This window comes from Phaseolus vulgaris, chromosome 8 (genome assembly GCF_000499845.2).
Source record: "Phaseolus vulgaris cultivar G19833 chromosome 8, P. vulgaris v2.0, whole genome shotgun sequence".
In the NCBI taxonomy this organism is placed as follows: Eukaryota; Viridiplantae; Streptophyta; class Magnoliopsida; order Fabales; family Fabaceae; genus Phaseolus; species Phaseolus vulgaris.
In genome coordinates, this window is record NC_023752.2 from 569961 (window position 1) to 587965 (window position 18005).

At 33.0% G+C, this 18005-nt stretch overlaps 4 protein-coding genes across 6 annotated transcripts; 2 read left to right on the forward strand and 2 right to left on the reverse strand.

Moving 5' to 3' along the window:
• The first annotated feature begins 796 nt into the window (after positions 1-796).
• Positions 797-4070, forward strand: LOC137827296 (protein ABA DEFICIENT 4, chloroplastic). Its single transcript, XM_068633585.1, has 6 exons — positions 797-1030; positions 1618-1852; positions 2959-3059; positions 3336-3464; positions 3550-3638; positions 3715-4070. The coding sequence occupies exons 1-6, from the start codon at positions 986-988 to the stop codon at positions 3860-3862; spliced, it is 747 nt and encodes a 248-aa protein (XP_068489686.1). The 5' UTR covers positions 797-985; the 3' UTR covers positions 3863-4070.
• A 1070-nt stretch (positions 4071-5140) lies between these two features.
• On the reverse strand, positions 5141-6363 carry LOC137826500 (uncharacterized). Of its 2 annotated transcripts, none has more exons than XM_068632477.1 (2): positions 6250-6363; positions 5141-5593 (listed from the first exon to the last, which is right to left on the reverse strand). In XM_068632477.1, the coding sequence occupies exon 2, from the start codon at positions 5582-5584 to the stop codon at positions 5303-5305; it is 282 nt and encodes a 93-aa protein (XP_068488578.1). In that variant the 5' UTR covers positions 5585-5593; positions 6250-6363; the 3' UTR covers positions 5141-5302. The 2 variants fall into 2 exon arrangements, with proteins under 2 accessions (XP_068488578.1, XP_068488579.1); XM_068632478.1 differs by lacking the exon at positions 6250-6363 and adding an exon at positions 6095-6232.
• A 401-nt stretch (positions 6364-6764) lies between these two features.
• LOC137827295 (uncharacterized) lies at positions 6765-10239 on the forward strand. Of its 2 annotated transcripts, none has more exons than XM_068633583.1 (8): positions 6765-7225; positions 7408-7452; positions 7877-8006; positions 8588-8651; positions 8753-8801; positions 8877-8974; positions 9632-9770; positions 9938-10239. In XM_068633583.1, exons 1-8 carry the CDS (start codon positions 6902-6904, stop codon positions 10082-10084), a joined length of 996 nt encoding a protein of 331 aa, XP_068489684.1. In that variant the 5' UTR covers positions 6765-6901; the 3' UTR covers positions 10085-10239. The 2 variants fall into 2 exon arrangements, with proteins under 2 accessions (XP_068489684.1, XP_068489685.1); XM_068633584.1 differs by having other exon boundaries at positions 8591-8651.
• Positions 10240-10658: 419 nt separating this feature from the next.
• Positions 10659-15048, reverse strand: LOC137827294 (mannose-6-phosphate isomerase 1-like). Its single transcript, XM_068633582.1, has 5 exons — positions 14271-15048; positions 14001-14168; positions 12224-12436; positions 11605-11871; positions 10659-11217 (listed from the first exon to the last, which is right to left on the reverse strand). Exons 1-5 carry the CDS (start codon positions 14559-14561, stop codon positions 10900-10902), a joined length of 1257 nt encoding a protein of 418 aa, XP_068489683.1. The 5' UTR covers positions 14562-15048; the 3' UTR covers positions 10659-10899.
• Positions 15049-18005: the final 2957 nt, after the last annotated feature.

Consider the following 18005-nt stretch of genomic DNA (forward strand, 5'->3'; position numbering starts at 1 on the left):
GCCTTAATTTATTTAAACTTAAAAACTGTCTTAAAATCAATAATATATATATATATATATTTAGAACCAAATAAATTATTCAATTTTAGAAAAAAAGAGAATCAAGTTTGGATTGAACGTCACTGTCACTCCAAATTTTCAATCCACATTACTCCTTATCATAACAGTGCAAGGACAAACAACACTTTTATACTATTTTTTAATTATGTTAAAATATCAATTAGTATGATTTTAGATAAAAAAAATTGAAAACTTAATTTAAAAATTTAGGCAAATATTAACTTAATATTGATTTGTCTATATCAATTAAAGTTATGCATTACACTAAACTTAGTTTGAAGTAATTATTTTTCCATAAACGGCATCATACCATAATTAAAGATCATCATACTCGTATTAAAGATAATGTGAATAATTGTATTGAAGAGGGAGAATATGAAACACATAATAATATTAATTAATTATAATTTGTTCATCCATAAATGATTTTACTTTAAATACATTTAATCATGGCTTTAATGCAATAAATAACTTAATCTAATAAAATAGGTATATTATACCTCAAATTTTAAAATAAAGAAAAAATAAAATTCTATCAACCAAACATGAGGACTATTTTAAGAAAATTCTTTTAAATTTCATATTTATATCTATTTTCATACTAATATCAGTATCAGATATAATTATATCTGTGAACTTTCTTAAGAAACATGTTAGAGTGTTTAAGATAAAATTTGTTTCCTTGTTAAAAGAAATAAGAAAAAAAAAACATTGCAGTACTAATTTTTGTTAACTTCCAGTGCCTTTACTTCTTCTCTTCCATACAATTCCAACTATTTGAGTTCCTCACTTTTCTCCAATGCCCCACTGAGTTTTCTCTTCTTTCTACCAAATCTGGTCACTCTTCATTCACACTACTGTTGTATATGAAGAAGTGGCCACTGTTGCAGAATCACTTATTGGCCCTTTTGCTTTTCCTTCAATCATGTCTTTCTCTTCTTGCCTTTCCCATTCCCCATTGACACTCAAGGTACACTTTCTCTTTTATTTCCTATTGCTGCTACTGCTTTCTAATTTCACATGCACTTTTTCTTTCACCTTTTTGCTCATTCCATACTTTTTCTCTATCAGCTATTTTTTCTGGACTTCTGCTCATTCCCCCATACCCTTTAGATTGGAGTTTTATTCCCTACGTTTGAACTCCAAAGTTTTAAACTTTGAATATTAGACTTAAAGTGATCATTTTGCGTAGATTTGAACCACCTAAGCTTTACTAACGAATCGGGCATTTGTGAATTTTCTTTTTTAGATATAACAAGGTTGTTTGTTTGTTTTGCTTTGCATGGTTCTATACTAGGTGCTTGTTGGTATAGTAGAGTTAAAAAAACAGTTTGTTTGTCTTCAAAACCCTAAATTCATTCAGTTCTATGGGTTTGTTCAAAGAGTTCTTGTGTGTTGAACTGTCATTCAAAAAATAATCTGCACAACTTGGTTATTTCCACTCAAAAAAAAGTTCAATATGATTTATTCGTATTTATGGATAGCATAAGGTGTATTTTCTGGGCTTGATAATTAACTATGCTTATGATTGGTATTCTAATTCTTTCATTTTGGCAGGCTATAAAACCTTGTGGTTCTGTTGGGAAGGGGCAAAATTTTGGCTTCTCTTTCAGAAGTAATGAGGCTGAACTTTGTAACAGTCACATTGCAGGGAGTGGAAGGTTGCAGGGAAATTTACCAAGGGTCAACTTAAGTGGAGATTGGAGTTTCATAGGAGGATCCAAAATTGTTGTGAAACCAAATGCTACAGGATTGCTTCCTTATCCAAAAAGGGGTCGAATGCAAGCTTCATGTAATCCTCTCACACTAAATCTTCTCTATTCAAACTCATTTAAGAACCAATTGAAGTCTCTGGTATTTTGAATTTGCATGTGGTGGCACTTTTCCGTGTCTCTAAGCAACTTACAGGTGAAATTGGAGGTTTTGTAATAGGCCTCTTTGCTCTAAAGTTGCTCATTTTGACCCTGGAAAATTTCACTGCATTCTGATTTATATAAATATCATCGGTGCAAGCTGTTTCTTCATTCATATATTTTGGTTCTTATTAAAAACTGTTGGATTCGTCTTATTACTGAATTACTATTGTTCATCTCAAAAAAGAGCACAAATTAGCTTACTTCTTGTGTCAGTATATCTATAACTTAAATTACTGTATGACATACACGCACATTGAAACTACTGAGATCTATAAATATCTATACATTGTCTGCATGACTTCACCCTGTGTTGTTCTTAGTTTAACCTTAACTAAGTTGCTCGGCTTTATTTTTTGAAATTTTTAGGAACCAGTTATTGATTTTAAGTTGTTCCTTCTGCTTTAGTCTTCCACATTTTCACGAGGATGTCGATTTCAGCTATCTGTGCTGTTGGGGTTTCTAGTTTTTTGTTATTTTGTAGCATAATCTAACTTTGAATTTGATAGCCTCAAAGAAGTCATTTTGTTTGGGCAGAAAACTCAATAATATCGAATCTGAACAGCTTGTTCTAACATGCTTGGCAGTTGATTATGCTCTGATTAAAATTTAGATCTTGCTATTAGTTCTGCTCTTGAAGCAGATTTTCAATTTCTTGGAAAGGTATGCAAGGCATCAGGTTTCACAGAAGCTATTTAGCTATACCTGCTCCAATCTTGCAAGTTTCTTTTGTGTAGTTTGTGTCTTGATTCCACAACAAAGGAGTTACCTTATTTACCTTTCTCTCGTTACCCCAGGAAGGGGGAAATTGACTAACAAATGTAGTATAAATTTCTTACGATCATTACATTCATTCTGGTTGGGTTTAAAGTTTTGCTTTTAAAGGTTGATATTTTACTATTTTACTGTAAAAGCAATTGCAATGAGTAATTCTTTCGTCAGTATATTTTTTCCTGATACTCACTTTAATACCTTTATTTTTCAGGCTTCATAGGATCTCAACTTGCAAGCACTGCATTTACAGCTGGAACTGTGGCCGTGCTTCCATTTTACACACTTATGGTTCTAGCTCCAAATTCTGTTCTAGTATGTTTCTAACTGCATTAGAGAAAATTTATGACCCGATTTATTGGCAACATGTTTGCTTTATTACATGTCTGTTTAGTTAAACATGCAAAAATCATTTACATATATATATAATTATGTCCCTCTCCCCACCAAAAGTAAACTTGGACCCTTTTTCTGTAGTAGTAAATAATCTTTGTGGGGAATTTGGATATTCTTCTTTCCGGTAAACTTTTATTGGGTTTCTGATTTCATACTTCATGTCTTTTCTGATTCATCTTAAGTGCAAAAATGCAGACCAAGAAGTCAATGGACAGTAGTCTACCATATGTAGTGCTTGGGATTCTTTATGCATATTTATTGTACCTTTCTTGGACCCCTGAGACAGTTCGATTGATTTTTGCAAGTAAATACTTGCTACCAGAGGTGTGTGTGAATGCATTGAGCAATGAAAGTTTTCTTCCCAAAAGAGTTCTTCTATCAAACTGATAACTGTAAATACTTGATGCAGCTGCCTGGTATAGCAAGAATGTTCTCCAGTGAGATGACTTTGGCCTCTGCCTGGATTCACCTGTTGGTTGTTGATCTTTTTGCTGCAAGGTCGTGCATTTTATCTTTCTCTTGGTTTCTCATTCTTTGCTTATTTGTCTAATGCTATTTCTGGTTATGAATTCAGACATGTCTTTCAAGATGGACTGAAGAATCAGATTGAAACTCGGCATTCGGTTTCTTTTTGCTTGTTCTTTTGCCCCATTGGGATTCTTACTCATGTCATCACCAAAGCCATGACCAAACCTGCCACAAAAGAGGGTCATGGTGTATAGAGGACACCTGCTTATACCAAAGCAACGAGGATTTCATTTCATTTCAATAAAAATGTGACCAACTCATGTCTTGAATTGGACTCATGAATTTTCTAGGCACCTTATATCTGTCACAAGGTGGTCCAAACGGCCTTGCAATGAATAGGCAATTGAGATTTATGGAAAAAGAATAGAATTAAATATGGAGTAACTATCATTTTATAAAAAAGAGGGTTACTTCTTAAAAACTGAAAATTAAAATTGAGTTTGAATATAACAGTCTAATTGTGCAGAGAAAAAAAACTTGACTGCACCTTTGATATGTTTATATGGACTGTAATTAACAACCTTTAAAATATTTGAATTTGAAAAGAAAGATAAAATGAATTGACAGAAGAAAAACTTTATGGAAACAAAAATAAAAATATATGAAATATCTCTTGCTTTCACTGATAGTTAGGTAATAATCTGTTTAAAAGAAAATGAGTGTTTATGTAGTTTGAAAAATGAGTCTCCCTATCCAATGAATAGTATGGTTGATGGCAAGAAGTTGGTGCTTGGCTCTCCAATGGTTTTAGGAGATGTTTCATCTACAAATGGGACAGAATCCTTAACACTGAAATTTATATTTAGGGAAATCAATTTTAGATGAGTTGGGACAAAGATAATGTTTACAGTAATTTTGGTGTCCTTTTTAAATAAAACACAATCAGGTATTTGATCTATCTGGAGGGTGCCATAGTCTATTATTACCTTAGCTGAGTGTGTCATACTTCTTCCTTTAAGCTGCAAAATAAACTTTCAACAAATTCTCTCTTTTAATTCACATCACTCTGGGCATCTATCCAAGGTTTAGAGCCTATGATGCTACGAAATCTTTAGCAAATTGAGTTCAAGAAACTTGCGTAAAATCCGTTAAGATATGGTACTAACAGCATAACACAGAATAAGGCATTGAAAAACATTTGTGGATGTTGTCTTAATTAGTGCTTTATTCTCCAGAGATGAGCATCATGACTTCTGAAATAAAAATATCATCATAAGTCCCTTTTTTAAGGTCAAATTTGTTATGTTTATGACATTTGATAAACAGAAACATCGTGAAGGTTTAGCATCTGTATCTATCTGGAATTCTTAGATAATAATAATACATACATACATACATACATATATATTTTGTTAATCCTTTCTTTCACATTACTTTATGTGTGTAGATAATACATCTCCCAGGTCGTTAGTTAAAACCGTTTAAGGTTGCAAAAAGAACCGTACAGACAGAAAAGAATAACTGAAAACATATGAACAGTGAAACACAATTTTACTTGCATAAAGCTAAAAGTCGGTACGTGTTTTAGTCTGTTTCCAAAAACTGCTTCGTAAGTATTCAACAAAATGACTAAGTGTTAAAGCATACATTACATACAACAAATGATTCAGATCGATCAAACCATACGACAAAAGCTAAGTCAACTTGGTTTTCTTGGATTTAGCTTGAGGCTTCTCAGGAATATCATCAGCATCAATATCATCATCGTCTGAAGAAACTTCTAATGACTCATCTGGTACATCATGAGGAACATTATGCTTTGTAATGAAATCCTTCAATATTGTCATGCTTTCCTCTTTCAGTGAAACCAATTGCTCTGATAAAGAACCTTTTTTTGGCTCAACAGAATATGATTCTGAGCCAAGACGAAATGTAGCCTTTATGTGGGACTTAGCATCACAAGATTGTGTCTCCATCTATGTCTTCTGAACAATCAAAGAATAAAAAAGAGGGTTAGAAACTGATACAGATCATAGACAACAGAACTACAAAGTAAACAAGAATAACAAACTGGATAATGGAAGGTTTATATGAATGTATAAATATTGCAAGCATTTCAGTTGAGGAAAAGTATTACATGACTATAAATTTGGGTTTTGCATTTGGATTTGTTCTGAAACACAAGAATAAGAAAACAAAATATGAAGCCCAAAATAATTTGAAGAAAGGGAAATTCCAAGGATGAGGTTCCGAATCCACAATCATGTTGTCACACTAGGCATAAGCTGGGGAATTAAAGTCCAAGGAACCATTTACGTATTAAATAGAACCCCAAAAGACAACTTCAGCTCAACCTACGTCTATAAGCATACAAAGTTCAAGATTCAGCAGAAATCCGAATATCAAAACTAACAGAGACCAGAATGAGTATAATAACCCAACACAGACATTTCGTCAAACAGTATATCTTCAAATAAAAATAACACCTTGCAAGTTTTCACATACAGAACCAAGCAGAGTGAGAGATTTAGCTGAATGAATAGAAGATGGTGAAGTAAACAATATTAAGATTCAAACAAAAGAAAGACTCAATTATAAAGAAAATTGAGAAAATATGAAACAAAAGCAAAAGGGATTTTACCTTCACCAGAGCTTTGGTGGCTGCTCAGTGGAATAACAACCCTTTTTGTGGTGTTCAATTTAATTTTGGACCAAACCTTGTGTCTGGGCCCACTTCAATTGAAATCGGCCCTGAGTTATATGATATCATGGATCAGCCAAATTCTCTTTGTACCTTATAATTTTTTTTCCTGCACCCCTACTCCCAAAAATACCAAAACTATTATCATACCTTATTGACATTTTTTTTAACTTTAAAATGTGTAAGATACTTTCCGGATTAAAGAATCTTAATCTTATATTTGCAATTTTTTATTATTTTAGATTTCATAATTTGGAATGAAAAATTTGTAATTCGAATTGCACAACTCAAAATCCAAATTTTTTATTCCCTATACTCTGTAAATTTTGTATTTATTATAATGTAAAGTTTTTCAAAGAAAAAACCAAACGAAATAACAATTATTTAAAATGTCTTTTAGTTTTTATTTTCAAATTAATAATTTAATGCTTTATTTATTTCCTTTGTGTATTTTGTTGAGTTAAAAACATTGAACAAGCGAGAAGCTGAAGCAGAAAACCGAGAGTAAGAGCTTGGTGTTGCAGTTGCTGTGGAGTGACCCTTATCTTGTTGGCACCAAAGACCGAAGCTTTGAAGAAAAAGAAGAGTGGCAATGGCTGTTTGTGTTTCTGGGTCGCATACAATTTTCATGAACCGTTCCAATTTGAAGACTGTTGCGGTTCTGAGCAGAGAGAAGAAGATGGGTGTACAATATGATCTGAAGCAAGGGCAGAGTCGTAACTTCCACGAGCTCCCCTCTGGTCTAAGCATGGAGGTGATTGTGCAAAAGGGTGCAGAAATCAACAAGAATGTTGAATACCCTCCTTTGGTTTTTGTTCATGGAAGTTATCATGCTGCTTGGTGTTGGGCTGAACACTGGTTGCCCTTCTTTTCGTCTTCTGGCTACGATTGCTATGCTGTTAGCTTGCTAGGACAGGTACATTCTCAAAAGGGTAACTGACATTTCAAAAAAATTACCAAAATTTAGTGAAGTATGTTATCTATGTTGGTAGTTTCAGTGTCAAGACATTGAGTTTTTTTAGCTGTAATGGTATTTTTATATACATGCACTTTCAAATATGTTATCTTTTGGTGGTGATTTGATTTCTCATTGGATAGGGTGAAAGTGATGCACCTGCCGATTCCGTTGCTGGTACACTTCAGGTGTGTACCTCTTTCTTTTCTAGTGGAGATTTGTTAATAGGATAAACCACCAATTTAGACTCTTAAATATTACTTTGTCTCATAAGTAGTTTTTAACGTAATCCAACTATTTAAGTAATTTTCAAAGTATTGAATATCTATCAATTTAGTCCTTAAGTTGATGAATTTAGCTAAAGTACAATAATTCATGTGAAGGATTTTCTTAATACTTAGAAAACTACTTAACATGGTTGCTTATTTTGTACTACTGGGGCTACTTAATTAGTTCTTTTATGAGAAAGAATAATACTTTTCCGATGAAATTGATGGCTTAAACTCTTTATCTATTAACCTTCAAATTTTGTTTGATAATTTGGGCAGATTTCATAATAGATTATGATCATATACTCTTATAGTTTCCTGTTTGTACCATGTTTTGCAGTAGACACACGCAAGAGATGTTGCAGATTTTATCTGTCGAAATATAAGATCTCCCCCTGTGTTGGTTGGACATTCATTTGGAGGACTTATTATTCAATATTATATTTCCAATTTAGGAAATGACAATCTCAAAGGTGCTTTCTCACCCTGGCTTATTTGTTAACTTGTTGAAAATGGTTAAATTAGGTGATTCTGAATTTAGGCTGGTACTTTAATTGTTTAGAATTATTTGCACCTGATGAGAACACTGTAGTGATTTTTTCCAAATAAACATGTTCAATATTTTAGGATTCTATTCTAGATGGATAGTTTTAAAAGAGTAAATTTTTTATAAAAAAAAGTGTGATAAAATAGGATTTATTTACTATCCTCTAACCAAACAATTGCATTAGATTGGATCAGACTTAAATTTTGAATCAAACTAATAGATTGGGATTGGGTGAGATGATTTTGTCTGTCAAAATCCATTTCAATCTGTGAATTAACACTCCTAAGGGTAGCTATACATGTGTAGTTGAAGGAGAATGCAACTTGTACAATGTGTACTGGGCTGCAGGTGTGTGGATTAGATGCCTGTTATGGTATCATTTGGTCTGTCTTCCCTCCCCTCCCTGCATATATATGCGTGTGTGTATCAAAACTCTCTATTCTCTTCTGATAGTTTTTTGTTTTTGGTTCATTATGCTAATTTATTTGGCCTTGATTCTGCAAATAGAAGATTTGTTCCCAAAGCTTAAAGGAGCTGGCCTTGTTTGCTCTGTACCTCCTTCTGGTAATAGGTAACTAAACTCTCAATTATGTTATTGATATTATTTAAGAGAGAAAGATGAACCTTTTAACTGTGACTGCACTGGTTGATATTTCTTCCTTAATTTATTAGTGGGATAGTCTGGCGATATATCTTAACCAAGCCAATTACTGCCTTCAAGGTATTTGAACTTAATTTTCTGAAGAATGTTATTTTTCCAGTGTTTATCTTCTGATATGCATACACCACCTGGCAGGTGACTCGCAGCTTGGCAGCAAAAGCTTTTCAGACCTCTCTTCCCCTTTGTAAGGAGACATTTTTCTCAGCCACTATGGAGGATCATGTTGTTAAAAGGTTTGATTTCCTGGAATCATTCCTCCATGAGCATTTCCATTGCAATTTCAAGTGGAAAGGTGATGCTTAGTGATATATCCATGGCTTGTTACTACTTACGAGATTGTGGTAATGATTTAATGAACAACATGTTCTGTCATGTACCAAAACATTGGTAGTTCTGACCCGAGCTTATTAACAGGGCAGAGGCAGGAGATAAAGCAAGGAATTTCTTCTAAAAAATATGCTTAACATACCTTGGCAAATTGGCTATGATTTTGATGTTTAGGCATGTGCTTGTTGTTATTAAGATCTAGTCAGCAACTCAACACTAGCTTGCCACAAAGTGAAATTTTTATTCCACACTTCAACCACAAACTTAGTTCTAAATTTATTTATTTTTTCTTTTTTATTCATGGCATTTAGGCATATATGCTTTCTGAGTGATGCGTTAATAATAATGTGCTTGTGCTTGAACCAGTTTCATGCATTTTAATAATAATAGTTACTTCAACTCATGATCAACATATTGCGGAATGCATTCCTGTTAATAATATTTAACAGAGTGAGAGATATGGCACCAAAATGGTGATTTTCAACAATGTGACCGTGATACCCTCAATTATTTTTGTTGGTTTTAAAGTCCCGAAGCCATTTTGCCGTGTTCTAATATTTCAGATATCAAGAGCTAATGAAAGTAAGTTCGAGGATGCCGATGTTTGATTTGAGAAAGCTGAATGCATCTCTTCCAGTTCCTTCTGTGCCAAACTGCCCTTTTGAAGTTCTTGTGTTGGGTGCAAAGGATGACTTCATTGTGGTAATTTTTTGTCTAAAAGTTAATTCAAGTAACTACGTGCTTCTTCCTCCTCCAATGATACTGTCTAATTCATTGAAATATCATTGCCAGTTATCTTCTCTACCAATAATTCTGCAACATTAATTTAACTTTGTCAGTTAATGCTTTTTTCGTTGGTTATATCATAGGATGCAGAGGGACTTAGAGAAACAGCAAAGTTTTATGGTGTGTCACCAGTATGCGTTGAAGCAGTTGCTCATGACATGATGTTGGATGTTGCGTGGGAGAGAGGTGCTGAAGTTATTCTTTTGTGGCTGAATGGTCTGGAGAAGTAAGAAACAAGAGATAGTAAAGGAAACCATCTACTTCATTTTTCTCATTTTGCTCGGAGCATGCAAATATTTGTCTTCCTCCAAAGAATTAGAAATGATGTAATAATGTTGAAGGTGTTCTAATCTCCAATCTATAAATATTTGCACTTTTATGAGCTTCCTCACTTGTTTTTTTTTTATAATGATATATTGATAACCTCAATATTTTATACAACTGTATTATAATTATCAATACTATTATTTTAATATTTGTTCATATCATTTAATTACAAATTTACTTCTTATTATATATATTTATTTCTAAACTTATCATATCAAGAGTTGTATACAACTTCAAGAATTGTCAAACTATCATTTTTCTTTTTAGTATAGACTCTCTCACTAACTTGCCATCGAATTGAAATGCAAATGGAGCACATCATATCATAGTCCTTCAGATGGCTGTGGTGAAAATATTTCAGACACCATTAACCCTTTCTTTATTGTGAGTTGTCTTAATTGTAAAAAAAAATCCAAATATGCAAAGATATTCTATTATAAGAAAGCATATTCAAAGCAGTAATACAAAAAAAAAAAATACTTGTAGGCACTTCGTTTATTGATATAAAATGATAAAATAGGAATACATCATTGGAAAGGAAGCTTTTAACAAGCATTATTATGAACAACAAACGAATGACAATGGACAACCCACTTCTCTATAATGAACTTTTCTCCCTAAGACTCAATTGAGATTTTTTTTACTCTTGCATGTACACTAAACTGTTTCTATTCCACGCAGCACATAATTGCATTATTTCACCCCCTTGTGCTGAAGGTTAAGAAGCCTGAAAAACTTTGCTATTTACCGCTGTTCTGTACAGATGCAACTCGGATGCGCTAGTAACACTAATCTCAGTGTTAGCGGCTGCAAAAAGAACATTACCTTCGGTCACTACGTGCCCTTCGGGTGATCCTGTGTTCATATTTCCTTCCCCAACAGTCACCAAAAATATGGAAGGACCTGGAACTGCTGGAAACACTACTGTTTCCCCTTGAGGAAGAATACAACGATCAATCTCAAATTCCTCAAATGGTGGGGTGTATTTATTTACATATGGATTAAGAGAAACTCCATGCAAGATCTCAGGAGAACCCTGTAAGAAAATAGAGAAAAAATGGCCTCAAACATAGAATCTAGTGTATTCATGCCACCTACCGAGTGATCATTTCAAACCAACATCTTCCCTCAAAATGTGTTTCAGTCTTCAACTATATATGCATGACTACTTGTATGCATGCTCATGTTGAGTCTATACTTCACAGACAATAATCAACCAAGCAATCCATGTGGCACGGTGAAGACCAAGGATAAAAAGAAACATAAAAGTAACCAATATAGATCAATCCATAGCCAGGATGAGATTCAAAGAAGAAGAAAAATGAGAAGTGCCTAAGCTAAGTGAAAGGGAACAGTAAATTACTTCAAGTAAACTGAATATCTGAATGAAAAGATCTAGCAACAGCCCTGATGCATCATTTACCTGTTTGTAAGTGAGCATAGAACAAAGGGTCTGGACATCTCGGAGTTTGGGAGTTAGGCCAGCTCGCACAACATTGTCAGAAGTTGCCATGCATTCAACGCACTCCCCAGATAAGTATGCGTGTGGTTCGTTTGCCCCCAGGAACAAAGCTTCACCGGGATTGAGTTTTACAAGGTTGAGAAAGAAGGCTGCTATGACACCAACATCAGATGGGTATTGCCCTTCCAACCGCAGCACCAGCTGCTCTTTATCTGTCAACTGCCTCACCTGACAGAAAAACATAGTAATATGGTATCAACTATGTTGGCACAATAATTCAACAAAAGAAAGAAAAGAAAATAATTATTGGATTGATGATGTAACAAGAAGGTGAAGTCTTGTGAATAGAAAAGCTACAACAGTATCCTCTATCTAGTACATAACAGAGAGGATCAGAAATAGAGACAACATGTGGTTGCAGAATAAGTAGTTTCTATTGTATTCATTACTTTTGACCATGAGATTATATGATCGTTAGAACAGACTTAAATTGCAATATTTCCTGACACGTAAAAACCAGAAGGATAGATAAGCGCATATGCTAAACTCTTAAATCAAATAGCGCATGTATCGAACAAACCTCGTTCTCCTTAAGCAGACGAGTTTTCAATCTGTTTACTGCATCAGTTACTCTCTCTTTACTAGCTGACATGAGATCGGTGAACACTGCCTTCAAAACAGATTTCACCTTCTCTTCACCATCATGATCATTAGTTTGTAAGACCAGGTTTGTATTTGTAGCACCAATTAGTTCCACAATTTCAGGAATAGAATGAAGCACACCCTTGAGCTCCTAAACAGAAACAGGCAGATTGCTCATTTGCTAAAAAATTCATCAAAGCAAACAAGTAAATAATGTCCTGGCATATCGCACATGTTCTAACCCCTATAAAGACAGAACATAAGAGAATAAGTTTAAAGAAAAACTAGGGGAAAAAAAATCACTGATCTACAAGAACCACTCAAGGAATTTTTTCCCCATAATTATTGACATGATTAAAAATACAGAATCTCATTCGTGTCAAACTACAAAAAAATATTCCTCGGTTGAGATTTTTGGTTTTCTAGTACAATTTGGTAATTCTCAAACTACAAAAAATATTCAAGTTAGATGTTTGGTTTTCAAGTATAACTTGGTAATTGCATCCATCTTGCATGATCAAACAAATACACTTTCTAAGGCTTGAGTTATGCAATTTACAAAAATGCTGAATTCATTTTCCACCTTAAAGAATTACACATGGCAGCAGCGGTTGGTGAACTCAAAAGTTAACAAGTGAATACTCATCACATAACTCGTGTAAAGCAAAAGAAAATAACAACAAAACTGCCAGATCCCCCACACCAAACCCAATCCCGTGGAAACCTTAAATTAAAGTAACATAGTTGCGGTTTGGCAGTTTCACAGTAACAGATCTATAATAAAACGAAAATCAAACTTCCACTATCTGTCCTATACCTATCACTTTCATACTTTATTCATTCAAACGGTCATCATTTGATTTTTTTTACATGTTGCTCTCTATTAATTGTTTGGTTTGGTTGGCTATCACAGGTTGCATTGCATCAGAAAGAAGCCTGTGAAGAGGTGGAAACGTAATTGACATAATAACGAAAGTAAGGTTAGCAGAAAAAGGAACATTCAGTCACATCACAGGGATTGTACCTAACAGATGGGCAGTTCTTATCCAATCACCCAAAGTCCATGAACACTGTATATTTTAACTTTTAAAAAAAGTGGCTTTTAACACATCAAACTCTAAACGAACGCATTAAAAAATTCTACTGTTTTTACAATCAATAACAATATTAAGGACAGAAAATCCATGCAGACCCTATCCAGTTTTCTGCAATATAATATAAGGCTCAGATCAAACTCAAAACATCCATTTAGAATTGGAAAACACAGCACTGACATAAAAAAAAGTATTTTTTTAACGGTCCATTAAAAATCAAACCAGATATTCTAATAAAATTCATACCAAGAACTAAAATATGATAAAAAAAAGTAATTTATTCATTTAGTTTTCTCTGGGGACCTCTGCAAGAGCCAAAATTAGCTCATATCTGTGTCAGAATTTAACTTTTCTTATGCAAAAACAAAAACTTAAAAGAGTAATGCTATATTCTCCTGCTAACCCTCGTGTAAATTTTTCAACTACTTGATAAAGAGAATACTAAATGAAAAAGTAAACAATATGTTGAAAATATAAAATTTATCATTCAAAGGAACTAGAGTGGTGGAACGGTGGGGGGTTGAAGAGGAAGATTTAGAGTCATTGAACTTACAATTACAGAGAATAAATGAACAACTTAACCTAGTAATAATAATAACAATCAAAAGAAAGGAGTGGTACCTTGAGAGTGATGAATCCACAAAGAGCCTCAAAATTAGTTATTGCAAGAGCCATCTCCGGTTTGTGATTCCCATCTTTATACAAATCAGGGTGCAACTTATGCAGAATTCTAGCCAACTCCTTATCAGGGTGAGCCTGAATAGACAAAGCCTTCCCCACAGACAGCACCTAACAAACGTAAAACGCTGAAAAGATTCAATCTTGCGCCAAAACAGAAACACCCACTTGCACACCAGTCACAATTACGAAGGAGGGATCGGTGAGACATACCTTGAACAAGAAAGGGAGATCAGCACCCCATTTGAGAAGAACCTGTTCCCCGAGCACATCTGGGTTGTCGGAAATCCAGGACTTGAGCGAGACCCCATTGGAGGCCAAGAACGAGGGACTTGAATCGTGGGTACCTATCCAAAGCTCGGCGTAAGGGTCCTCCGCGCGGAATCGGGAGCCGGAATTGAGAGCGTGGAGTCTGGCAACCTCGGAGACGCGACCAGGGAGACCCCAATCGTAGTTTTTGACGGAGCAATGGAGTCTCTGAAGATGACAGGGAGAGTCCTCCATTGCTGTGAAGATGGTGAAGAGAGTTTCAGAGAAGAGAAGAGAATGGGAATTGAGATTGAGGCAGAGGCAGAGGCATTGCTGGTATTTGAAGCGTGAGAGTTAGAGAGAAGATGGCGCAAGCGGAGGAAAGGGAAGGTGTGGGGTGTGTCCTTTTCTGATGCAAATTTTGCACTTTCTTTTGTATCAAGTGTTGTTCTCTCTGATCTTATCTTCTTCTTCCTCTTCTTCTTGTTGAGTCGGTTTCTGTTTACCTTTTGTTACTCTCTTTCTTGCTTTCTCAGATGCCTCAAAAGAACAAGAAATTTCACACACCACGACAATTTATGATCCTTCTTCTTATTCCTTCCAATTCTGTAACAAAGCTTCTTCTGTCAAAACTCTAATTCACTTCCACTTTTCCTTTACCCTTCTCTTTGTAAAAGAAACAGTGGAAGTGAATGTCAAAATCAACAACTCAAAAACAAGTTTAAAATATCAAATTGTTTAATACCAAAGAATCACCTCAAAATAGAATCAAAGTTAGAATCGTGTGATGGAGAATAATAATAATAACATAAAAGTGTTTTTTTTTATATTATTTTATTAAAGATAATAAATTATCATCTATTGATATTGTATTTAATATATTGTTATTATTTATTACTATGACTGTTTTTTTTTATTATTACTGCTATTCATTTGTTGTTAACATGGAAAAATCATATTGAATGTACGTGTTTTGTAGAAGACAAATTTATACAAACTTTAATTGTTTTTAGAAATCATAATTTTTTGGTATGAGACAATTAAATTTCTCTAGTGACAAAACAAACATAAATAAACAAAAATGAAAAGACACATACTCATTAGTTGACTTTAATTATATGTAAGAGATGTTACTGACAAAAGGAAAACTGTTTCTTTACACCACCTAAAATAATTAATATATAATTCACACCTCTTTATAATAATATAATAATATTTTTAATTAAAAAATAAAATGAAAATGATTAAAAAATTAATTTATTATTATGTAAGGTATATAATTTTACTGTGTTGATGGTGTTAATATATCATCCTAACAAAAAGCTTAAAATTAAAAAAATTATTATTTTGAAATGAAGAAGTAATATTGTTATTATTATTATTATTACAATTAATAGATTTCGAATGAAAATATATAGATCATCTTCTCTTTTTATGCTAATTTTTTTTCCTATTTTTTTAGTCTTTATTATTCATTAACACTTATTATCCATTAACACTGTTATCTCGTATATCTAACACTCATAACTCCCAACATCCTTAATTCTAACAATGAGATCTACCATTATCCCCTAGTTACGAGATTGATCATTGATCCCACAGTGACTAAATAATTATTTTTAAAATTATTATTTATTATATTTATGTTTATTATTATTATAATATTAAATTATATTATGAAAGGGATAAGTCATAATCATATTTTATATATATATATATATGAGTTTTGAGATGTAAATAATTTAAGGGAATGAGTGTCATTTTATTTTTACTGTGAAAATAAATAATTATGGGCTTAAATAATTTCATACACAGATTTAAGATTAAACTATAAACCAATGCTTATGAAATAATATTCTCTTAACAATATCAGGCTGTGTTGGTAGGTACATGAGATCTCTACCAATCATGCACAAATATTATCAAATATGTTTAAATATAAATGCAATTTTTAAAACTGAACTAAGAATCACATGTGTGAGAAAAACAAATCCAGCATGGCTAAATATATACAAATTTTAGCATTCTTATATATCTATATACAAATCTTAAAATTGAAGATAAACTTTCTACTTGGTAAAGAATAAATTAATTTTAATTAAGGCGTGTTATGATATGATTAATTTCTTGAATCACGAGAAATACCTTATAATATACAGAAAATGGAAATATAATATGTTTGAAATAAATAAATAAAAAGGTAATATAAGAAATAAAGAAAAAGAAGTTATATTTTTTAATATTTATATCAGAAAGAATTTTTGTGGTGGTGTGTGAAGTTTCGTAGGTGAAAGAAAGGTGCACATTTTTTACGAGGAAGCAAGCGAAGCAGTAGCAAGAAACACGACGTACACGTGTCGATGACAAATTGAAAATGACAAAACGAACCTCAGGTACAAGAGAAACGACGACGTTGGGTGGGTCGGTGCAGTGTGTTTGTAACGTAACAGAAATACCTATCACCATCGAGTGGGTCCCACGAATCGATTGCACTCCAGAACCGGTCTTTACTCTCGCCGACAAAACCAGCCCATCTTCCATTCACAAAACAATGTTTCTTAAACTTTCTCATTTTATTTTTTTACTGTTATTAAAATAAACTTAAATATTGTTAATTAATTTACAAAAATTTATGAAAAATATTATAGTAGTAGTTGGAGAATCGAAAAAGAAACAAATATTTTATAATATATGATATTGAACTAGTTGGAACCAAGAGAACTATTACCTTTTTTTCTCGATTGGTCGGTCGACTTTTTTCTCCTACTTTTCAAATGTATTCTTTTTACATATCTCACCTCTCTACTCCTCGTCTCTGTGATCTCTGGATTTGAATGTTACCTGCAAAAAAAATACTTTGTCGCTCAAGTAAGACTTCAACACTCAGTATACGCTGCAATTAGTATTAGATGATGACGTACCTGATTTTTTGAATCTGCGTTTATTTATATAATTATCATGGGTCCTTTATTAATGAACCTAATTAAAGGTTTAATCGAAACCCTAAATCCTAAACTCCAAATAAAACTTCGACACTCGGTATACGGTGCAATTAGTATTAGATGATGACATACTTGGTTTGTTGAATTTGCGTTTATTTATATAATTATCGTGGGTCATTTGTTAGTGAGCCTGATTAAAGATTTAATCTATGATTAAGAATGTATTACTTAATGTTTGGTCTTTGATTAGAATTGTAAATCTTCTGCTTAGTGTAATGGTCTCAATTGATTTTTTTTTTACAGTTGTTGGACTTCGAATCTGTTGTAACATCCAATCAATATAATATATAAATAAACACAAATTTTATAAGATTAAATTAATTTAAAATTTATTTTCTTAATAGTTGTTATTACTTACACATAAGAGAACATGAATTAGAGAAATGGATTGAAGAGCTACTCATAAATAACTCAGAGATGAAAGTGATGTGGGTGGAGGGCAAAAAAGTTTTGTGCAGTGCTCATGTGGACCAAATAAGAGCATGGAATACATGTTAGAATTCATCTCAATAGAATAATTCTATAATGTTTTTGTGGAGAGGATAAAATATTCTCTATGGAAAAAAAAATAAACTCGTAAAACAAATAACAATTTTAAGCCAAATTGCTATAATTTCATGCAAAGAATAAAAAAAATACTAAAATACATCTAGATAGCAATAAGTGGTACATGATTCAGTCATTTAAAGTAAGGTAT

Excerpts from the sequence above, each read along its gene's own strand:
- LOC137827294 (XM_068633582.1), bottom strand. The coding sequence starts at position 14,561 with ATGGAGGACTCTCCCTGTCATCTTCAGAGACTCCATTGCTCCGTCAAA. Across the intron at positions 12,437-14,000 it reads GTGGATTCATCACTCTCAAG|GAGCTCAAGGGTGTGCTTCA; the intron begins GTACCACTCCTT and ends GTTTCTGTTTAG. Across the intron at positions 11,872-12,223 it reads GTCTGCTTAAGGAGAACGAG|GTGAGGCAGTTGACAGATAA; the intron begins GTTTGTTCGATA and ends TTTTTCTGTCAG.
- LOC137827295 (XM_068633583.1), top strand. The coding sequence starts at position 6,902 with ATGGCTGTTTGTGTTTCTGGGTCGCATACAATTTTCATGAACCGTTCC. Across the intron at positions 7,453-7,876 it reads CCGTTGCTGGTACACTTCAG|ACACACGCAAGAGATGTTGC; the intron begins GTGTGTACCTCT and ends GTTTTGCAGTAG. Across the intron at positions 8,007-8,587 it reads AGGAAATGACAATCTCAAAG|AAGATTTGTTCCCAAAGCTT; the intron begins GTGCTTTCTCAC and ends TTCTGCAAATAG.
- LOC137827296 (XM_068633585.1), top strand. The coding sequence starts at position 986 with ATGTCTTTCTCTTCTTGCCTTTCCCATTCCCCATTGACACTCAAG. Across the intron at positions 3,060-3,335 it reads TAGCTCCAAATTCTGTTCTA|ACCAAGAAGTCAATGGACAG; the intron begins GTATGTTTCTAA and ends GCAAAAATGCAG. Across the intron at positions 3,639-3,714 it reads GTTGATCTTTTTGCTGCAAG|ACATGTCTTTCAAGATGGAC; the intron begins GTCGTGCATTTT and ends TTATGAATTCAG.
- LOC137826500 (XM_068632477.1), bottom strand. The coding sequence starts at position 5,584 with ATGGAGACACAATCTTGTGATGCTAAGTCCCACATAAAGGCTACATTT.